The 22,804-nt window shown below is 42.4% G+C and overlaps 1 protein-coding gene and 1 long non-coding RNA gene across 4 annotated transcripts in view; one reads left to right on the forward strand and one right to left on the reverse strand.

Moving 5' to 3' along the window:
* Window positions 1-22,804, forward strand: part of GARRE1 (granule associated Rac and RHOG effector 1) — a 55,531-nt gene that overhangs the window by 27,266 nt on the left and 5,461 nt on the right. For all 3 annotated transcript variants that reach the window (XM_086847791.1, XM_023934887.2, XM_086847792.1), the window contains 9 exons: window positions 739-2,069; window positions 9,415-9,621; window positions 11,986-12,126; window positions 12,409-12,504; window positions 12,640-12,801; window positions 13,749-13,907; window positions 18,324-18,421; window positions 20,176-20,301; window positions 20,767-21,752. In XM_086847791.1, coding sequence (XP_086703917.1) covers window positions 1,575-2,069; window positions 9,415-9,621; window positions 11,986-12,126; window positions 12,409-12,504; window positions 12,640-12,801; window positions 13,749-13,907; window positions 18,324-18,421; window positions 20,176-20,301; window positions 20,767-21,752 — 2,470 coding nt within the window. In that variant the 5' untranslated portion in view covers window positions 739-1,574. The remainder of the gene's footprint in view (window positions 1-738; window positions 2,070-9,414; window positions 9,622-11,985; window positions 12,127-12,408; window positions 12,505-12,639; window positions 12,802-13,748; window positions 13,908-18,323; window positions 18,422-20,175; window positions 20,302-20,766; window positions 21,753-22,804) is intronic.
* On the reverse strand, window positions 9,257-16,104 carry LOC111934706 (uncharacterized). The gene is made up of 3 exons (XR_002867395.2): window positions 15,755-16,104; window positions 11,382-14,140; window positions 9,257-10,423 (listed from the first exon to the last, which is right to left on the reverse strand). It is a non-coding gene; the product is annotated as an uncharacterized LOC111934706 (long non-coding RNA).

Consider the following 22,804-nt stretch of genomic DNA (forward strand, 5'->3'; position numbering starts at 1 on the left):
TCACCTTCCTTCAGACACCTTCAGGGAGCTCTTGGCTCCCCAGCTGCACCAGGGTTTGCCAGTAGGAGCAGGGCAGTACAGAAATTGTATTTCCTCCCTACTTTGATGTGTGCTGAGAGTGTTATTTACATCAATCAGATTCTTGGGCAGTTGTGCATGAGAGATGCTGCCTGCCCATCACACTGGAATGGGACATGGATGTTGTATTTCTCAGCTAATCTCAGGTAGGATTAGGCAGATTTGTCTGTTGTTGTTCTAATAAAAAAAAAAAAAAATTAAGGACCTGTATCTGTTGTTTTAGTAAACTATTAAAATGAATGGAGAGTTCTGCAATAAATTATAGTGCATGAAAAAAAGTTTTAATTTATTTCAGTCTTTAATTATTTGTAAAGGATGAGATTAGAAAATGTGATTAACTCCCCTTGAGCTCTGCAGTAATCACCTTTGACTGTTCTTAACTGTGCAAGACTTGCACTGGGGATTAACCAGACTCTTAAGTTTGACAGCCTAGAATGAAAGAATTAACAAGAAAATATTTGTGTTGAGTTTAGCAACAGGATGACGCTGGCTTCTAACAGAGTTTTAAACTGTCAGTGCAGCTATCTCCATTTGGATCTTGGGTGTTGTTGACAGTTTGTGCCCAGAAACGTGAACCAGGACACTGCAGGAGTTAAATTTTTAAACCTTCTCATTGTTCTCTAACGTTTAAATTTTTTTTTTTTTCCCCTCCATTCACAGGAAATGACCTAGAGGCCTTACAAATACATTTGTGCATTTTTGTTCTGAGTCTGCAATTGAGGGCAAACGCAGTCTGGAAGCACCACTTCTTAATGTTACAACAGAAACAACTACCTCAACAAACAGGGAAAGGGGAAGAAGGCTTGCAATAACAAACACTCTAGTTTTTAATAGCTTATACTTGCAAAGTCTTCTGTAAACAGTCCAGATTTTTTTTTTCCCCCTCTAATATTAAGAAGAGACACTACAAGTAAACTGAGTTGGCAGACTGGATCTGTCAAGACATTTGAAGATATTTGATCTGCTGACATAAGGATTTGCTTTTTCAAGGAAAGAGCCTCTGCACTGCTTTTATAATCGCTGTTGATCGGTGGTTTGCTCCACTTTTCCTGATACTACTAATGGGAGAGTTGTATTAAGGTATTGCTTCTGTAACTATTACTTGCATTGACAAAATCAACTTTTGTAGATGGAAGAGCAAGTGACAGCGTTACGCTCGTGAGGAACTTGTAGGCGATCCCTACTCTGCTCCAGTTGGCTTTTCTGTGTGCAGGGGGGATACCACACAAGAGACAGAGCTTTGTTCAGATACTTGGGCTTGTTTTTGAGTACAGTTTATAACTGCAGCAGGGCTGCACCGAACACTGAAAACACGGAGTCAGCAGATCTGCTGCCGTTCCCACTGCTGATACAGATTATACAGACGCTTGCCTTTCTGAAATGCCTTTTGTGAAACCTATGTACACAGTCCCGCTCTGTTACTGTACATAGATACTCGAGGAAGGAATTTGACAAGTGATTGTTGATTCAAGAACTCTCTGGACAAGCACTCACTTATGTATTGCTGCAGTGCACAAGAAAGCAAAATGGACTATAAGCGGCGCTTTTTGCTTGGCGGGTCCAAGCAGAAAGTGCAGCAACACCAGCAGTATCAAATGCCCGAGCTGGGCAGGACCCTGAGCGCCCCGCTGGCATCCGCCACCCCCAGCACCCCCCTGGTGTCCCCGGCTGCTGCGGGCGGCTGCTCCCACCCCGCCTCCCACACGACTCCCATCGCAGACATCCAGCAGGGAATCTCCAAATACCTGGATGCACTCAACGTCTTTTGCCGTACGAGCACTTTCCTCACAGACCTTTTCAGCAGCGTGTTTAGGAACTCGCACTACTCTAAGGCAGCTATGCAACTGAAAGACGTGCAGGAACATGTCATGGAAGCGGCCAGCCGACTCACAGCAGCAATAAAACCAGAAATAGCAAAAATGCTGATGGAACTGAGTGCAGGAGCTGCAAACTTCAAAGATCAAAAAGAGTTCAGCCTACAAGACATTGAGGTAAGTTGCCTTGGAGGATACTGTTTCGTACTTGAATTTGTATCATTCCTTCTTAACTGGATTTCTCTTCAAAATCCCTTCTACACCAGAAGTTTTCTCCACCTTGCTATGTATTTGTGGGTGATGCTGGGGGAAAAAGAAACTCTTCATTTGTTATGTCCTAAAAGTACCAAGTCATGTGAGATCTGACCTCCATCTGTGTTAAATCAGGTATTTAATAGGTATTTCTTATGCCTATTTATTTAATAGGTATTTCTTACACCTATTATATTTAGTTGGTAGAAGAACCAACCAGACAAATATTTTAAACCATTTTTTGTTCTATGTTAGCTAATGTTTCTAACAATGTTATGCCATATTCTAAATCAGCCTACACTTTCCTTGGTGTTTTCCATTCCGAGGGGAAACCTGAGCACGTGGGAGTAGCATATTGTCATCAGTGTTTCAGTAAAACTACATATTAGTTGACTAATATTTTATCACTCTTCACAACATTTTTGTCCTTTTGAGCTGTTGTAAGAGGAAAATAACACGCTGTGTGAGAGATTAGTGCTGTAAAATGTGTCATGAATTGGCTATAATGTTCATAGTCTAGATCCTATATATATATATATATATATATATATATATATGTAGGATTCAGAGAGGACCCCCAGCTTTCCCACCAAGGCTGCCTGGGAAGGTCTGGGTATTTCTCCTCCAGTAAATGTGTTATGTAGCAGGCAGTGTTACGAGATAGTCACAGATTAAATCCCTGGAGTTTTAAGCAGTTCCTTGTGTTTTGACACATTTCTTCACTTTGCTGCAATCTTTGCAGAGTTATTCCTTCAGAACTACATCCTGAATGGAAAAGTTACTTTTAAATTCTCTTGGTTTTGATTTAGATTTCAGGTAACTTTGTAAGAGTGAATGTTTGTGCCTGTCAGGCATTATCTGCTTTCTCTAGCTCCACTTCCAGATGGAATCTTAAGGGGGATGCAATTTGTCAGTCACAGCTCTCCCTGCAGTTGTGTACTACAGTTCTCAGTGTTGTATGCTTGGTATAGAATGAAGATGGGCTGTATATTTGCTATAGATGTCTTCTGTAGGCTGATGTTTTTAAAGACAATCCAATAATATCACTCTTCAGCTAAAGCTGTAGCAATGTATATAAAAAAGAGTGAGTTTATGTAATTAATTGATCTTTATAAGAGATGAGCTGAAATACTTTCTGAATTAAAAAAAATCAAAAGCACTAGATGTCTTCTAGGAGTTTTTGTGGACTTGGAAATGTCTTCCAAAGTGTAGGAGCCCTGTGTGGAGCTGCTTTTGTCAGGTGGGCAGCAGAGGTGGGTGCTGGCTGTGTGCTGCCCCTCGCTCTGCAGGGAACTGAGGAGCAGAAACAAAGCAGCAATTGCATCAGGTGGGTGCAAGTCCTGCCAGCTTGAAGGCAGAGAAACTTGCTCTGGTCCCAGCTTTTCCTGGCCAGGCCTGAGCCTTGTTCTGTGCACCTGCAGCGCTCCCTCCCCTGCCCTGGCAGCTCCGTGGTGGGAACGAGTGTGAGCAGCTGCTCCTGCCTCTCCTCTTGGGCTGTCCCACCACTTCCCATCCTACTCTTCTGGTATCTTTTTCTTCATTAAAACTGCACCTTGCACAAGGCTCTGAAAACAGTCAATATGCAGGATTTATGGGAACTTCTGCATAAGGAGACCAGTGTTGTGTTCTGCTTTGGCTTAAGCAGCAGCAGAATGTGGGATTTGACAGCGACTCGTGGTTGTTCTGTGGAGTAGAGGGGTGAATTCTGCTGGGTGGTTGTGCCCAGGGAGCAGCAGCTGCTCATAGCTGAACTGGACCTTGGCAGAGGCCAGTACAGGAATATATTTGTTTGTAGGTGACTTGGAAGCACAGGATATAAGCATGCTGGGAGACCTGCTGAACTAAAAATAATCTTGAACAACCGAGTTTTCCCGTTGGGATGGAATTCAGAGGGGAAAGCTGAATGTTGTAATATTTAAATAGACTTTTTCAGCTTCAGGAGTGAAGGCCACTGGGCAGCAGCTCTGGAGAGCAGTCCTAGGGCTTGTGGGAGTTGTGTGTAGGGTAAGAGTCAGCGTTGTGCAGTTGGAAATAATAAAGCAGCGCTGTTGCTGTTGTGCAAAGAGACAGTTACCATGAATTTAACACAACCCTAACCTGTGAGAACCATGAGCTGAGCACTTCACTGGTTATTATGGCCTTAAACACAGCAGTGCACATGCACAGCACTGCTGGTGCACTCAGAGAAACAGGGAGCAACTGGAGAGGCAGCAGAGGAGAGCAGCAAGAGCAGTCAGACATCCAGGAAACAGAACATCAGAGGACAAATTGAAAAGATGGACTCTACAGAAGAAGAGGCTGAGAAGGAAAATCAAAATTGCTCAGGTATGTGAGAAGCTGCCAGAACATGTCAGTGTCTGTTCTTCATGTCCATGTAAGGTGGAGCAAGGAACTTAAATTTCAGAAGGAAAAGTTTACATTAGATGCTGTGGAAACCCTTTGTAATGTTAGTGGAGCACTGATGTGGATTGCTACAAAGGGTAGGGAGCAGTGCTTACAGAACAGGTTAAACCTGCCTCAGGTAGAACTGACCTAGGTGAAATTGCTCCTTGCTAGGGACAGAAGGGTGACCTGGTGAGATCCTCTCCCTTTGTGCTTTTGTGGGGTTTGAAGACTGAGCTGTTGATGCTAAAATTTCAGTTTAAAAAGTGGTTTGCTTTTTTCCCCCCTGGTGGATAGAGAAGTTAACATTTCATAAAACTGCCAGCAGGATTAAAAATCTCACAGTGTAAGCAGAAAAACATAAAGGGCTTGCCTGACTTCATCAGAGTTTGCTGAACAGGGAAGTGATGGGGGAAGAGTGTGAGGCAGCATAATTGTTCCCCTGGAAAATACCAGGAGGGGAATGCAGGTGTATCTGAAGCTGCTTTGTCAGCTTCTCTGCTGGGTGACTGAGAGAGCTCACAGCCCTGAGAGATGGGGGAACACCCCAGTGGCAGCTCAGCAGTTCTGAGAATGGCCCTGCAGGGCTCCTGTGGGAGGGATGGAGGCTGCTGTTACAGGAGGTGACTTGAGCTCAGGGTGCAGTGGGGCAGAACCCCAAATTCATGAGAAGGACACGAGAATGGGACTTTCTGTGTGTGAGCCCAGCTAAGGAAAATGCAATTTTCCTAAACCTTGCTTAACACAGGCTGTAGTTTTTGGGAGGAATGAGAAGTCCAAGCTCAGCAGGTTTGTCTTTAGGAATTGAGCAGAGAGCTGTGGCTTTTCTGGGGTTCCACACATCTTGAGCTCTGCCCCCCAGGGAAGGCAATGTCAGGAAAACTTCAGTTTTGGTGAACATACCTGACTTGAATTTGGGCAGAAAACTTTTATGCAGCCTGGATGATAGCACCACAGGATGAGGTTTTTAATTTATTTATTGTTACTTAGAACAAAGCTTGCTGGTTCAGAACTGTCTGCCAGGCTGTGTAAGAAGGTGACTTCTCTTGATCAAAGTGTGGTGACAGATGGAGTTTCCCAAGGTTTCTTAATTTCAGAAATGCAAATGCTGATTTTTATATTCTTCTTTCTCTTTTCCTCTTTCAAACACCTTTGAATTATTGGGTATTCTGTGCCTGTATGGGTGAGGAGGAACAGCTTGGAAATCAGGGTAAATGAGAGGGTGTTTTCCATATCTGTCTGCTGGGGGAATGCAGTAACTCTGTACTTCTGTTAATAAAAGCATTAAAGCAAATCCATAGGGAGAAGTAAAAGTGGTAGAAGTAAGTATATTTCCCCATCTCTTATGAAGCTTTGGAGAAGCCTCAGTACTGCAAAATACATAAAGAATGACTGCTAGCTACACAGGGCTTGTGAATTGTCTTAGAAGTGGTAGTAATGAGGGGAATGTTGCCTTCCTGTACAAAAAGGAAGCACAGATAGGCACCAGATATATTCTTGGATGCTCTGTTCTGTATTAAATGGAGATAATTTTTGGCTTTTGTGTGTATAAAATAGCCTAAGAATTTTTGAACAAAATGTGAGACAAAATGTCTAAGTAAATATTAAATGTAGGCTTTCCTTAGCAAACATTGTAAAGCCCAATTTCACTATTTCTTAAATTAGTCTTTCCTGGAATTTTCAGTGATTGCTTCCAGACTCTTCTGAACTGAGGAACTGTTAGAAGCAAAAAAAAATTTTTCTTACATTTTAATTGCTGCTTTTTATTTTTAAAATGCTTCACACTTAAATGTTGTTAGTTTTTTTTTTTTGCTAAATGATAGTGACCACTAGCTGTCAAGATCAGATTATCATGAGTGGCTTTTAGGGTCACTGCTGGAAGAAATGAGTCTGTTGAACTAGATTCTGCTGGAATTCAGCCTGCAGATGATTCCACCTATGGGCAGGACCAAGCCTTCCCTTGGAGGTGTTCTGTTCATGAGATTGCTCTTTGGAACTGCAGGGGTCTGCTACAGAGTGAAAATGAATAATATTCTGCCCACTTCTGGTGATGTACAGGAAGGTTCTTGGCTCGTAATGGGGCACAGCAGTTCAGTGGCAGCCAGGCTGTGCCACTAAGGACACTGTTAATGGAAACCACTGAGTAATTCTGTTGTGGTGTTTGGCTTTTTGAGCATTCTGCTTGTTTAAGGAAATAGCCAAAAAAAAAAAGGAAAGAAGAAGAAAGTTCTACTGCATAAAATGGTATTTGGAGAACTGCAAGTCAGCATTTGTATCAAATGTAGAAGACTGACACTTGTTATTTGCTGACTTTGTTACTGGTAGTGCTCTGTTTTAAGGAAACTTGTACAAGATTTTCTTGCCAGGCAATTTTGTATGGCATCCCTGTTTAGCAATGAAAACTGGCAATTTTGTGTACACTTTGTCCAGTGGGATATTCCAAAGCTGATTGTGTGCCCCCATGAAGAGGATAAAGTGGGACAGAGTAACCTAACACTGCATCACACCTGGTGCTCCTGCTGGTAGGGAACCAAAAATCCCATTTCTTGTAAGAGCCTCAGCAGGAAAAGAGAGATTCCTTCAGGTAAGGCTCTGCTGAGACAGGCAGACATCTGTCCTGCCTGATGGAGGTCAGGGAGGTCGAGCTGTGTTCTGTGGGACAAAAAATTTGGATGCTGAAGACCTCATTGTTTATGCAATGTAAATGAATCTATGAAATTAAGAAAACATCACCACTCCCAAGGAAATCTCACTGTTTGACACTTGAGATGATTCCATTTCAGCTTTGATTCCTGCACAGTTTGTAGGGTTTGTGTTTATTCTGGTCTGAAGGAGGAGTCACACACTTCTGCATGGGAAAGCAGGGAAAATAAACTTGAAAAAGACATGGTGGTGTCTCTAGCTGAGGAAAACTGCATGTTTTCCATGTGCTGGTGCAGGGACGTGCAGCAGAGGTTCCCTGTGCTGCTCTGCACAGGGGTCAGTGCCCAGCCCTGCCTGGGGGAGCTCACTGCCTTCCCCATGGATAAGGCAAACTTTGGGCTCTTGGGCAGAAAATCTGACCAAGTGAGCTCTTTAAAGCTCTTTAAAGTGAGTTTGGCATCTGCCATCCATCCAAAGGGGGTGTTCAACAGTACAGAAATCCTCCACCACTTTGATAGTGAAGTTTAAACCATTCTTACTCATTTTGGAGGAAAGCTGAAATGAATTTTTTTCAAACAAAATAAAAGTTCAGTAAAGCAGATGTTACTATTTATCTTCACTGTTTAACATTGTAAGTTATAATAGGAATGTTGTGTGCTGCCACTTAAAACCTGAATCATTTGTTTATTTTGAGCATTATTCCCAGGCTGGGGAAACTTCAACCTTTGTACCTTAAATATTCTTTGAAATTTAATCAGCTTGAAATTCCTAATGAGTACTAGTTTCATCTTCCCCTGAGAACTGCATTCTTCCTACACAGAAATAATTCAGATCACCAGTTGCCTCTTCCTGCAGTTTTTAAATAAATCTTTATAATCTCATACCCAGGAAAGTTGGAGTTTTCTTCATTTTATCATTTGCTGACTGTTTTTTTTTTTAATAAGGCAAGCTCCACTTTCAGAGGTCAGTCAAAGTACCAAAAATGTTTAATTTTATGCCTTGTACAAAGAAGGGAAGTGATTGAACTAGAATGGAATGTCAAAAGGAGTCTGGATGCAGTGGAAAAAAGCATTGCCACCATTGGTTCTTCGGAAGTAGATAGTAAATGCATGTAGCTGTTCCTGTGACTGGAGAGTCCTGCCAGGAAGATACATTGTGTCTGAACAGTTCTGGTCCAGAAGAATGTAGCTGAAAATAAGGCAGATGATTTAATGCCTCCAAGGCATGATAGCTTTGTACATTATCTGTGTGTTTTATGAATTATTCCTAAAATGGAATTGGAGTTGACTCTTTTTTAATAAATCCAAGTCAAATACACATTTTAAAGCACTTCATGTGATAAACTCCATAAAAGAAACACTTTGAATAGTTTTTAAATACTTTCTGCTGTGATTTGGAAAATCCCTCTTTCTCTGCAGCTCTCTAGTTGTACACTTGGTTGTCAGCTTTTTCCTGCCTGGGGAGCGTGGCCCCGGATGGAGCGTTCCTGCTGGAGCCTTTGGCTCTCCAGGGTGTCCCTGGCTGCTGTCCCTGCACCTCTGGCACAGCAGCTCTGCTGTGCTGCTGCCGCCCAAGGGGCCCCAGTGTCCTTGGGCACAGCTGGGGGGACCAGTGGGGGATGGCATTGCCTGTCCTCAGCCCAGGGAGCCTCCCTGCCCTGCCCTGCCCTGCCCTGCCCTGGCCTGGCCTGGCCTCCCTGAGGGAGCTTGGCAGGAGTGCAGTGTCCCCCAGTGCAGTGTCCCCCAGTGCAGTGTCCCCCAGTGCAGTGTCCCCCAGTGCAGTGTTCCCCAGTGCAGTATCATTTTATTCATCATTTATCAGTTATTCATGTTTTGTTGTTGCTGCTTTGGGTTTTTATCAGAAATTCAGCCAGCTCTTTGTGCAGATGGGTTTTGGTGTTGACCTGGTCCTTGTGATAATATGCTACTCCCACTTTTGTGCTTGATTTTGCCAAGTAACTGAGCAAGCTTCTCATTTGTCAAGTAGTCAGAACTTGAGTACAGAACTAAAAATGACTCCGAATGTCCCCTTCATTCATAGAAACTAATGCTCATTTGTATTTTAAGTAAATGGTTGAATATCATATCTTACAATCTGAAGCATTATTTTAATAAGAAAAGACCAGACTTTAACATAGTTCCTTACCCAAACACCAAACAGAAAGGAAGAAGGGAAACTTCTGTGAGCTCTTCCGTGTGCTTGAAACACGTGTGTGTGTTCTATGTGGTTTGTCTGTCTCCCACAGGTACTTGGGCGATGTTTCTTGACAGTGATGCAGGTCCACTTCCAATTCCTGTCACAAGCTCTGCAGAAAGTCCAGCCTGTGGCACACTCCTGCTTTGCTGAAGCTGTGGCTCAGGAGAGGAAGAACGTTAGTGGGACTGGAGCCTCAAATATAAGCCCCACAAATGAGCTGGAAGATGCAATAAGATCATGGAGAGGAGCAGCAGAGGTGAGGAGGTCTTGCTGTAAGCACAGCAGATTTAGTGAAACCTAAGGTTAACCTGGGTGTCCTAACAAAGGAAGAAAACAGCTGATTTTAAAGACATGCTGCATTTGGAGGGGGAAATGTGGCACAGTTGGTTTCAGACACTAAAACTCATTTTTCTCATGGGATGAGTGCACTATCTTTGCCCTGTGTAAAGTTTTCTTTGCTGTAGGGTTGTGCATAAGGAGCACACAAGCAGTGCAAACAGATTTTTGTTATTGGTAATGAACTGCCACTGTTCAAATAGGGCAGACAGAGGGAATTAAAAATAAAAACCTCAGCGAGTCTTTGTGAAAACAGAGCAAAATCTTGATGAAAAAATAATTTAGATACTGTCTATTTCTCTCAAATTTTGAGCACTAATTCTATTTTATGCTTCAAAATCTTTGTGGTAATTTTTAACACTTTTGTCTTCATGCTGGTGAGCTTGATGTTACTTCATCCATCCACTGTTGGAATATGACCCATGTTACTTAAATGTGCCACTCTCAGGACTTGTACTTTCACAATCACCTGTCATCTGTGGAACCCTTTGCCAGCCAAAACCAGTACTTTATAAAGACACTCAGTTTTATGAGGTTTTCTGCTTTCCCTGGCACTGTTGAAGTCTGGACCTGATAGATCAGAATGGCTTCAGACACAGAGTGTGTGTTTTCCCTAAATTCAGATGACTTGGAGCATGTGCTTTTGCAGTCTCATTTGCCCACATGGCTTGTTAGTCATCCTGACTGGAAATCTTGTCAAGGTCTCCATTTCTCACTGACATCTGCAAGGTACAGGAAAGCTGATGAGTTGCATGAATGCAGAGGGATTATGTGTGATTTTTTTACTACAGCATAAATTTATTTTACTGGATAAAACTGGGATTTGGGAGTGCTTTAGGTGTATTACAGGTAATTGTAACAGGTCTAATCTTGGTATAGCTGTACTTCTGTGGTACAGAAGCAGTTAATTTTATGTGTATGACACTTAGCTTCTTAAAACTACAACAATTTCTAGAAATGCCCTGCAATTGCTATCAAATTTGTTTAAGCAGTGATTAAAATTAAACTTGGCTTCACAGAGAACATTAACTTGATTTTTTTTTTAGCTTTTGAGCAACCCACTTCACCTATTTATGTTTTTTAGAAATACAAAACCAGTATTTCAAAAGAATCTTGTACAAGTATTGTACTAATCAAATCCTGTATTAAACATACATGGGGAGGAGAGAGATAAAACAGAGATTCTCCATAGTTCCAAAATAACAATAGAAGACACATCTCAGCTTTTATGATTGATTGAAATAACTGATTTGGGGTATCTGTGTGAGGTATTAGGGTAGCATAAGAAAAATGCTTGGTTTTTAAATAAATAAAATATCTCTCTCATAATTGTAGATAGACTAATACAAATAATTTTAATAGAAAGGGGATTTGAAATACTGAAATATTTGTCAATCTCTACTTTGGAGTGGAAGGCAACCCATTGTTTTCTGATAAAATCAGCCTCTCTGGCAGGAGAGCGCTGCTGCTTCAGAGTGATGTTTAAGGTGATTCTTTGTCAGTAGCTCAAAACTGGTTTTGCTCTTTAAGATTTGCTTTGGGAAATGCAGTAATTCTGTCCATGAGGTGAGCCCATGTCTGTCCATTGGCTGTAGTACCAGAACCCCCCAGTTTGGACATCCTGCTTTAGAGCAAGACTCCCTCCTAGACTGGAAAATAACCCACATCTAATTGCTTTACCCTGCTCACTGATGTAGGATTTTACAGCTAAAAGTAGATATTTGGCTTATTTCTTGTTTTTCAAAATCATATTACACAAAGCTATTTTCTTGCTGTGCTAAGTTGATCTTAGCATCGTGTGGCTCTTCTCAAATTGCACCGCAGTAATCACCCTTAAGTTTATGAAATGTATCATCCCATGAACACAGGAGTGCTTGTACACATGGTGTACCATATTTTCTGTTTATGTTGGAGTTCCAAGTCTGTCCTCAGGTAACCACAGCCATGGTGTGGTCTGTGTAACAGGATCCCTGGTCCTGAGAGGGAGCTGAAATAGTAACAGCAAACAATGCTGAACCCAAGTGCTGGCCAACACCCATGTGCTGTGCAGGTTACGTCAGAGTTCTGCTTCCAAAGTGGCAGTAGAATTTGAGTAAGTTATAATAAAGTCTCCAGGTCCTTTCCCCCAGGTGCTGCTTCTTATTTCCTGTAGAAGGTTTTAAAGTCTGTATTGTGTTTAAAGCCCCCTTTAAAGGGCTTTTTTGCTCTTCTTTGAAATCTATTTAAGCCTTGACCTGGTTTAATGCTGACCTTCCTCACCCTGGATTTTTATTTTACATTACAGGCCACATCTCGACTGCGAGAAAGAGGCTGTGATGGATGTTTGGCAGGAATTGAAGTTCAGCAACTTTTCTGCTCACAGAGTGTGGCCATCCCTGAACATCAGCTCAAAGAGCTAAACATGAAAATTGACAGTGCTTTGCAGGTGGTTTTTCAAGTCTGCTGCTTTCATGTGCATGTAGTACAGTCAGTGGGTCAAGGAGTGAAATAGGGAAGGAGTGTGTTCCTGCAGAATTGTGTACCACAGACAGCTCAGAGGTATTTGGGAATTACAGCTTTGGAATCTTCCATGATAAATGTGTGTATGCCATAGAACTGAGTGGGGTAAATCCTTGTACCAATCCCTGTCTGTACCCAGACACATTGACTGTGTGCTTGCTTCCTTGCTGATACGCCTGTGCTATCTCAACTTTTTGTTTGATGTCAGGCTTACAAAGTGGCCCTGGAGAGCTTGGGTCATTGTGAATATGCAATGAAGGCTGGCTTCCACTTGAACCCAAAAGCAATTGAAGCAAGTCTTCAGGTAGGATCTGCTAATCCTCCTCTCTTTCATCCCTCCTCACTTGAAAATGGGTGCTTAAAATACACAAACATTTGGACCCATATTAGGAGTTTCTAATGTCTTAGTTCCTTCTGTTTGATCTGTTCTGTACTTCAGGGCTGTTGCAGTGAAGCTGAAGCCCAGCAGACAGGAAGGAGACAGACTCCACCTCAGCCCATTCAGTGTGAGCTGCCCACTGTCCCTGTCCAGATCGGGTCCCATTTTCTGAAAGGAATCTCCTTCAATGAGTCTGCAGCAGAAAACCTGAAGCTGAAAACGGTAATCACTCCTAATTAACCACAGAAGTAAAGATGAGGGAGAAGGAGTAGAATTCATTAAAATGTAGAGAACAACAGTAATAGAGGTTTTGTGCCAAAGCTGTGTTTAAAAGTGCTTTTTTTCAGCCTGGCTTCCTGTGGAAACACGATGTTGATAACATTGTAGAGCTACGCCTGTTCCGCCTGTTTTGACCATCTGAGCAATTTCAGTCCAATCTGAGAGAGGCACAGGCATAGAGATCTAGGAGGCAATGGAGCATCTGTGAACATTTGAAAATAGATGTGTTAGGTGTGAGGAAGTAGAGAAGAAAGTGAGCCCTTACAGATTCCCCAGCCAGGTGATGCATGTCAGAGCCTTCATCTCCTTAGGTGCCAAAATAAGTCAGCCCAGCCTGGTGATAAGGGAGGTACTTGAAAAAAGTACTTTGTAACAGAGCTCATGTTGATGTCATCTTACAAACTGGAATCAATTTTTTAGAAAGAATTTTAAATTATGGATAAGTTAATTGTAGTGTCTGTATAAAAAAATGGAAAATATGTCCATTCAGAAGTAATTTGGGCAATTTTAATCAACACTTCCACTTTTTTTTTTAGATAAACCTAGTTCCTTGCTCCTGAAAGAGTTGAAATAATAAGTTGCTCAAAATGCTGCTCTTCTGTTGTCTTTGCAGTGCTTTTTGTATTTCTGATTAAACTGGTTTGCCAGAATATAAGCAGAAATAGTGTTTTATGATTTTGGAACAGGATTGTGTTCCAAACAGCAGAGACAATCTTCCATATTTCTGTTCTGCAGTGGAACTCTCCTCGTTATATAAGACTGTTCAGAGGTTGCAGACATTATAGCTGTTTGAAAAGTGTGTAGAACAACGACAAATCCATCTGGAAGCATTGGTGATACCATTTGTAAATCATGTCTTGGGTAGCACAGAGTGTTTATTATTTTTCCAGCACACAATGCTGCAGTTGATCAAGGAAGCTGGATGCCATAATGGACTCACACCCCGTGACGACTCTCCTGTGACTGAAGTACTGAACCAGGTCTGCCCTTCCACGTGGAGAGGAGCCTGCAAAACTGCTGTGCAGCTCTTGTTTGGCCAGGCTGGACTGGTAGGTGACTACCACTAATCACAGGAAAACAAAGGTTATGTAAACACCCTGAAGAGAAACTAGATATTTTGGAGTTTAGGAGTTAATTTGCAGAGTTTTGTTCTGTGTTGCTCTATTTTTAGTGCTGCAGTTAACTCAATTTCTGAGCAAAATGTGTCCTTGTAGAATGGGAGTCTGTAGGTGGTGTCAATAGTTGACAGGAACAGAAGAATGCACCAGGTGCTTCCTCGTCTCTGTTTCAAGAGAGAACACAAGAAATGAAACTTCTGCTTCATGGAGAAATAGAAATATTTTCAAATCTATACATGACCATGTTACAAAAAAACTAAACAGACCCAAACACACATCTACCCCCCCTCTCAAATTAGCTTCAAAACCTGCCATTTTTAAAATTTCCCCTCTGCTTTGATTGGAAGCTGAGTTTCCTGCCCAGCATAAACCAGTGAGTCTCTGCTCCAGGTAATGCTACCTGATTATCTCCAACCGAGGGCAGAACAATTAAATGCCTTGCTGTAGACATGTGTTCTTGAGGGGAAGAAAACCAGTGGAATTTACAGTATCTAAGCAGCTGATAAAAATAGATGCTTGAAGATACTCTGATAAGAAAATGCATTTGTGCTCCCCTAATTACTGCAATCTCTGCACTTGGTGCAGTGTTTGTGTGTGACACGTGGGTCTTTGGGTCTCCTGTGAGTTGGGGAAAAGGCTGCACCTTCAGCATAGGGAGGAAATGCAAGGATAAAGCTGCACTGTGGCCTGTGATAGGATTGTCAAGTATTCTTTGAATTATCTTTAACCTGCAGTGAGTTAAATGCTTCTTGCTGGTTCATCACTGATTCCTTGTTCAAGGTGATGGGAGACCACAAGGGCTTTGTAATTAATTTGTGGTTAAAGGACCCAAATAGCTGCATATTTTTTAAATCTGTTTTTCAGACAAATCACGCAGCTGGTTAGGTGACCTTCACCTTCTGTCCTAGCAAATTAAACCATGTGCTTTTGGAACTGCTAAAAGGTTCTCCAGTAATGTTGAATGGTAAATTTGAAATGATGAATTTGCCAGATATTTCTACTTTATACAGCATCCCTTTCATACTAGATATCAGATCTTAAGTATCCCCTTAATATTAAATACCTGTTAGAGAAGTAGGTTGAAATGACACTGGAATTCAACTGACTATTCTTATAATGGCAGCCTAAAATCAAAGGTGCAGACCATCACTGTCATAACAACAGTGCAGCTGCTTCACTGAGATGCAGGGGTTGAAGGGTAGGAAATAGTGGTGCTTTGGCTGGGAAGTTTTATAGGGAGGCATAAGAAGGTGGTGTCTTTGCAGGGACAGAGGAACTGGAACAGTAGGATTTATCAAATTTCTACTTAGGTGTTTTGAAGGAAAGCATGTATTAAATGTTAATAAATATGAAGAGGACTGGAAAAAGGGTATGGTTAAATGGGATTGTGTCTTGAGCTGCCACAGTCTGTGGTAGGATGCTGGGAGTCAGCAGCGAGGTGCAGGAAATGAGGCCAGGGAGGAAGGAGTTTCTCAGCAGCCCTATGGGAGTGTGCTGAAATGCAGGAGCAGTTTGTGGCTCCGGAGTGTCTGGATGAGGAGTGCCTGGGAGGATGCTGCACCTTCCACCGTTTCCTTTCCAGGGGGTTTCAGTGCTGTGCACACCCAAGTCCTGCCCTGAGGAGGTTTGAGGAGTGGCATGAAGCACATTTGGACTCAGGAATCTGGAAATTTGGTGTCCCCCAGTCTAGACATAACGAGTTAGACCTGTTGGTAATTGAAGCACTGACATTCTTCAGGTTTGTCATCACTTTTGGAGAGTGTCAGCATAAAACTTACATGTTCTCCCAAATGAAAGAGCTGAGCTATGGAGTTTTACTTGTGTTGAATCCTCAATGTCTGCAAAGATTCTTGCATGAACCTCAGGTTCTGAAAGCAGCAGGCTTCACTCTTCAAAGGCACATAATGAGCCATGCACATGACAGAAGACCTGCAAGCCTGCTCTCCTTCATTCTCACTTTGATTTGTTACAGTTTAGAGGGGTATGAGCATTGAGGTTTCTCTTTATAAACTTTGTGCCATCTTTTTTTACAACATCCAGTTATGCTTGTATCCACTTCATGCAGTGACAAGAAACTGGAATTTGGCTTGTGAAAGAGTTCTTTGGGTGGAAGGGAGAGAGGAAGCACCTGTAAAACAAGAACAATGGGTGTCTGAGGTACAGGAAGCTGTTCTCTAAGCACCACCAGGCAGGGAGGGAGGATGTGTTTATTTTAAGTTTATTTAGTGAGGAAGGTAGATAAATGAATTGTGGCATAGCACATAGCATTATTCTGTTTTTAGGTACTGGGCTCTATGCATTCATTCAGAATTGTGTGTGGATCTGTACCTTAAATGCCCAATTCAAAAAAACATGACTTGACAGTCTCATTGTTTTTAAACCATCTCACCATGTGCCTTTTGAGAAGTGTTTACTTTCATTAAGTTTACTTTCATTAAATTTACTTTCATTAAGTGTGGAAAGCACAGTGAGTTGTGACTTAGTTTGCTTGGTTATTTTGGGCTGTATTTCTTTTCACATAAGAAATAATTTGAAGTGCAGATTTTCAGTTCTTACCTTAGCATGTATATAATAAGAATTGCATTTTGAGATTTGGGACAGCTGATGAAATCTGCGTGTTTGAATGAAAGTAATTTACATTCAAATAGCTGAATTCAGAGGATGAGTGGAAATAAAACCTCTAATTGGCCTCATGCAAAGAGGTTAACAGATAAAATTCTTTTTTTTGTGCTAGTCGATCTTTCCAACATGCATTGCAGGAGCACTAAATCCCCTAGTAAAATTTAAATCCCAGACATCCTGACTCTGACAGATGTTGAGAAATGTAAAACTTTTTGTAAAGGGAAGGAAGGTTTGTCCTGGGGTAGGAACACCCCAGCAAAGCCCAGAGCTTGGGCATCAACCATGCACCACAACCAGAACCTGACACAGGTCTGCACAAATCAGAGTTTTACCTCTGACTTCAGGTCTGGGGTGCAGACTGTACTTTTCTTGGGAGTTGAGAAAATCCTAAGTTCATTTCTCCTTTTCACAGTTAAAACTGCAGTAGGGCTGAATTGCAGATTACCAAATTAAGTAAAATGAAAACGTACAAACACCAAGAAATGAATACTGGAATTGCCCTGTTCCAAAATGAGACGTATTTTCATGGGTGGGTGATAGTGTGGCCTTGTATCACCATGCTTAGACATGTTTAAAATTGAATAAACCTGGGCAAATGCCTAGATTCAGCTGAAGGAAAAAGAAGGCCTTATGCTAAAATATTTGAAAGGTGGGAAATAATTATGTTCAAGTATTATTTGATGGTTTTGTTAAAGTGAGAGAGGAGAAACTCAGCATTATGTTTCACATTTTTTCATACCCAGTAACAGACAAGCAGTTAGAAACAGGACCAGTGTAGGTTAGGTGATGGCAGCAAAGTCAATAATGTCCCTTGAGGCTTATTTATACCCGAGGACTTTTGCCATTTCAAGGATAAATGGTACAGCTAATCTGCTAGTCACTGAAGCAAGAACTGCTGACTGCTGCCAAAAAGCTGCTGTTTCAGCATGACCAAAATAGGAAATTATGGAAATGATCAAAAAGGCCAACCCACACAGACCGGACAACAACAGAAAGCATGAACCAAATATGGAACTCACTATCACTAAATTAAAAGTTAAAATAAAGCTGAAGTGAATACATTCCTTTTCCATTGTCTAAAAAGAAAGGTTCATGACACAGGGTTGATTTTCAAGACTTTCCTCTTCTATTTGTCTTCATGACATCTTACAGATGGCTCAGAGTCCAACAAACTGAACAGTCACTTTTCTTCTCTTTATTTATTCAGAAATTAATAATAGTACGTTTTCATTAGGTGGAATAGAGAAATATTGGTTTGGAATTTTATAATCTTAAAAGGGAGGGGTGTATGTTAGGAATTGTGATGGTTTTTATGGCTTAATGTTACTTTTCTATATCATACCATGCACTACAGTTAAATTGTTTAAAACGTTGCTGAGTAGGTGTTTGGGAGCTCTTAAAGTAGTAACTGGGCTAAACTTGTCAAAAATAAGGGCTGTTGTGTGGAGCCACTGAGAACCACTAGCAGGGAGGTAGAGCAGCTGGTAATGACATAGTGATGCATTACTACAGGATTTAACTGAGAAGAACTAAAGTACACGTTTCTCTACTAAACTAATTTTATATTAAAATATAAGTAAATTCAGAATGATTTTGTGAGTTGGTTTGGTTTTATTTGGGTTTTTTTTGTACTTGTAGCATGACTGGGAGTTTAAATTATTAGACTTTAACTACAGGGGTGATAAACTAATGCTTAAAATTTTTCCCTTTTTTTTTATTTGCTAGGTGGTTGTGGACACTGCACAGATTGAAAATAAAGAAGCCTATGCTCCTCAGATAAGTTTAGAAGGATCAAGAATTGTGGTGCAAGTTCCATCAACTTGGTAAATAAAAATACTGTATTGTAGATTGTGACTGAAATGGGGAAATGGGGAAAATTGTTTCAGTACAAATGGAAGAGAACGTGCACAATTATGGCACAGCTTCCTTAAATTTCAGTCCTCTATCTGGACTGGTTGAACACCTCCATTCCTGATGGGCTGTACTTCAGCTGCCTCTGGAGGAGGCGAGGCAAGAGAGGCAGTGCTGGGGCTTTGAGACCTGAAGAAAATGTAAAAGCTTGATGGTAAAAGAGAAGATTTCAAAAATAATAATCTACCAGTACTCCTGTCATGCTCCGGCCTGGCAGGTCCCAGCTGTATCTCAGGAAGGCCAAGAATGGGCTGAGTTTAATGTAAGAGCCTTTGCTCTTTCTTCACTGGGCTGTTCTTCACTCTGCTGTCATGAGCCATGAACCTCTGGGCTCCAAGACATGCTGTTCCTACATTTATGATATAGGGATTTATTTATAGTTTAGGTGACTGCCTAATGAAAAATGGTTGATCTGCAGTTTGTAAGGATTTCTTCCCATTCAGAGCAGTAGGAACAATGGCAGCACTTGTCTCTAACTCGGAAGGAGTCAGTGTTAGGAATTGCAGTACAGCACGTGTGATTCCTTACGGGGGCAGCCTGTTCCTAGTGGTGCTGATGGCACGGCCGGAAGGAGGAGTGACCTGAGGCTGTTTCCTGGGGGAAGGTGGGAAGGAAGGAGTGTCCTGGTGCTGTTTCCTGGAGGAAGGAAGGAAGGAGTGTCGCGGTGCTGTTTCCCAGAGGAAGGCAGTAAGGAAGGAAGGAAGGAAGGAGTGTCGCGGTGCTGTTTCCCAGAGGAAGGCAGGAAGGAAGGAAGGAGTGTCGCGGTGCTGTTTCCCAGAGGAAGGAAGGAAGGAAGGAGTGTCGCGGTGCTGTTTCCCAGAGGAAGGAAGGAAGGAAGGAGTGTCGCGGTGCTGTTTCCCAGAGGAAGGAAGGAAGGAAGGAGTGTCGCGGTGCTGTTTCCCAGAGGAAGGAAGGAAGGAAGGAGTGTCGCGGTGCTGTTTCCCAGAGGAAGGAAGGAAGGAAGGAGTGTCGCGGTGCTGTTTCCCAGAGGAAGGCAGGAAGGAAGGAAGGAAGGAAGGAAGGAAGGAAGGAAGGAGTGTCGCGGTGCTGTTTCCCAGAGGAAGGCAGGAAGGAAGGAGTGTCGCGGTGCTGTTTCCCAGAGGAAGGCAGGAAGGAAAGAAGGAAGGAGTGTCGCGGTGCTGTTTCCCAGAGGAAGGCAGGAAGGAAGGAAGGAGTGTCGCGGTGCTCCGGGACCGTCCCCGCTGCCCGTGCTCGCCGCCGGGGGCAGCGCCGCCTGCTGTCGCCCGGCGGTACCGCGGGACCACGGGGGAAAGTGTCCCAAGCCCAGAGGGTCCCGGCTCAGGGACATTTCCCCAGCTCTGGGATGTGCGGAATCATCTCTGCACGGACCCTGCCAGGCTCAGGCTCTCGCTGTGTTCCAGAAATGGCTGTTGTGTGTTTGGTGTTCATTGCTGCTGTGCCTGCCCTAAAGAGCTCTTGCCAGTGATGATTTCAATACCCTGTGCTGCTGAACCTCACAGGTAAATTAGCTCTGTGTTTCACAGCAGGCACACTGCTCAGGCTGCAGCCCAGGAACCCCTCTACGCTTCCCATGTTGTTCTGCAGGAGTGCAACAATTGGCCTTCTGTATTCTGACTGATAAAGTACAATTGCTTAATATAAAAAACGAGCATTTTGATTTCTAATTTAAACTTATCGATGACAGGTGTCTGAAAGAAGATCCAGCAACAATGTCTTTGCTACAGAGGAGTCTGGATCCGGAGAAGACTTTGGGGCTGGTAGATGTGCTCTATACTGCTGTGTTTGATATACACAGGTGGAAGGAAGGAAGGTACATGCCTTTTCTAGTTCAAACTAAGCTGTTGAATAATTTGTGCTGAGGGATTTGATAGTGCCAGCTCATCAGAAGAGGAAAACAGGAGTCAAACTGAGAGCAAGACATTCTTAATCCCCACAGTTACCTTCTGGGTACATCCACAGATACAGGAGACTGCTTAAAACCAAACCAGCAGCATATCCAAGGGTAAAAAAGTATTTGCTTTTCTCTTATAAAAATATTTGATTTATATTAAATTGGTCTCCATTTAGGCCTTGAAGCACAGGTAAAATTTAAGGAATGGAAAGTGTGCAAATATGAGGAATAATTTGCTTTGTTACCATAAGAAGTAGTTGGTGGACTTGGCAGTCTTTGGTGTTGTTTCTTTCTTGAGCTGTTATTGAAATACACGTTTTTCCCCGAAGTACAAACTCAGTTATGTAATAGGTGGTTTGATATACATGTTTTTTATTGATGCAGGGAGCAAGCTTTGCCTTGTATTCAGATCCAGTTACAGCGTGAAATCTCAGACTTTGGGAGCCAAGTTGACATGCCGTCGGGGAATGGAAGCAAATCTTCAGGGGGTCTGCAAAAGACATTCTCAAAACTGACTTCACGGTTTACAAAAAAAACTTCCTGCACCAGTACAAGTAACACAGGAAGTTACTCAATCCCCAATACACCTTCCAAAAATGTCTTCATAAGTTCCAGCTCAGAGGAGAAAGCTAAAATACCCACTAACATGGATGCACGGTTGCAGAACATCCTGAACATTGGTAACTTCCCTCGGACCGCAGATGCCCTGCAGCCAGTTCAGAGCACAAATAACCAGCTCGTCAATGGGTTTCTAGTGGAAAGACGGGACAGCTTCTTCAAACCAGATGATGGCAAGGATGACAAAGGTATGAATTTACCAACTGACCAAGAAATGCAGGATGTTATAGATTTCTTGTCTGGTTTTAACATGGGCAAATCCCAGCAGACTTCTCCGATGGTGAAAAGAAGGAACTCTGTTGCATCCTCTACAGCAACAGAACAAAAGTCAGGAGCAGTTCAACAGCAGCCGCAGTCTGTGTCTCACACCCCGCTGCATCCTCCTCAGCAAGGCTTGTCCCAGCAGCAGTCCCAAAAACAGCAGCAGCAAATGCAGTATTATCAACACTTGCTTCAACCTATTGGACCACAGCAACGTGTACCTGCCAAATGGCTCAGTAATTCTTCACAGCAGCAAGCCCCGGCTGTTGGAGCTGGATTGTCTCATATAAATCAGTGGAACAATCCTGGTTTTTCAGATTTAAGCTCTGATTTGTACAGCCTGGGTCTTGTGAGCAGCTATATGGACAATATGATGGCAGAAATGTTAGGACAGAAACCACAAGGACCTAGAAACAACACATGGCCAAATCGTGACCAAACTGATGGAGTGTTTGGGATGTTGGGAGAAATCCTGCCTTTTGACCCTGCAGGTGTGTGTCTTTTCCTTTATTATGCTTTTTGTAAGGGTCCTTTGTAAAAGAATACTGTGAAATTCTGCTGGCAGTAACTGTCGTTTCACGTGCTGCCCACCCGCTGTAAGGGTGCTGACAATGCAAGCAGGGATTTGTGTGTGCTTATTTGCTTTTTTAACAGAAGGTGATCTTAAAATTCTAATTAATTAGCAAGCATGGGAACTAATTCCTTGTTTCTTGTCCCAGCTGTAGTAGTCTGACCTATCCTATAAAGAGCACAGCAGAGTACTGAGAAGATACTTACAGATGATGTTCCTCCTATTCTTAGTTTGTAAAACTGTTTAAAATCAAACTCTTGAGCTCAGGTGTGTTCCTTCTCAGAATTATTCTTCCTGCTCTTTACCAGTCCTGTAATCTGGAGATACAGCTGTATGGAATCTTTCCCACATCCCCACATTTTCCCTCCATTGCTCCCTAATTCCCTGGGAGTCATACTGGTTCCTGTTCCACAGCTGATTCTGCAATGAAAACTTTGGATGTCAAAGGATTAGAGACTAAAGAGCAAGTGCTTTGAGGTTTGTCACATGTGTTTGGACCACCAATAAATTGTAAATATAGATGAATTATTCATTCTCAAAGATGAGGTGAGATAAGGTTTTGAGTAATAAACAAATAACTACAGACCAAGAAATTGACTGTGGAATCCTAGAGGAGATGAACGTTTGATCCCCATATGGGCCACTGATTTGAGAGCTGGACTTGATGATCCTTGTGGGTCTCTTCCAACTCAGAATATTCTGTGATTGTGTGATTCTGATGGTAATATTAAGAACAACTTACACAGCTGCTACCTTGTAAATGTAACTTCTGTTGGCCTGGAACACAGCTGCAGGAATGTTGTAGTGTGCATTTATGGCAACTGCCTGGAGGGAGGAGCACGAGAACAGGGAAACCTTTTATCAAAGTAGAGCTCAGTTTCCCGTGCTCATTTGCACTCGTCTGTGTTTGAAAGTGTAGGCGTCTCAAACCAGCTCCTTTGACTCATGATAGTTATTTTGTCAGTGCAGTTG

This window comes from Cyanistes caeruleus, chromosome 12, assembly GCF_971803275.1.
Source record: "Cyanistes caeruleus chromosome 12, bCyaCae1.hap1.1, whole genome shotgun sequence".
NCBI lineage: Eukaryota > Metazoa > Chordata > Aves > Passeriformes > Paridae > Cyanistes > Cyanistes caeruleus.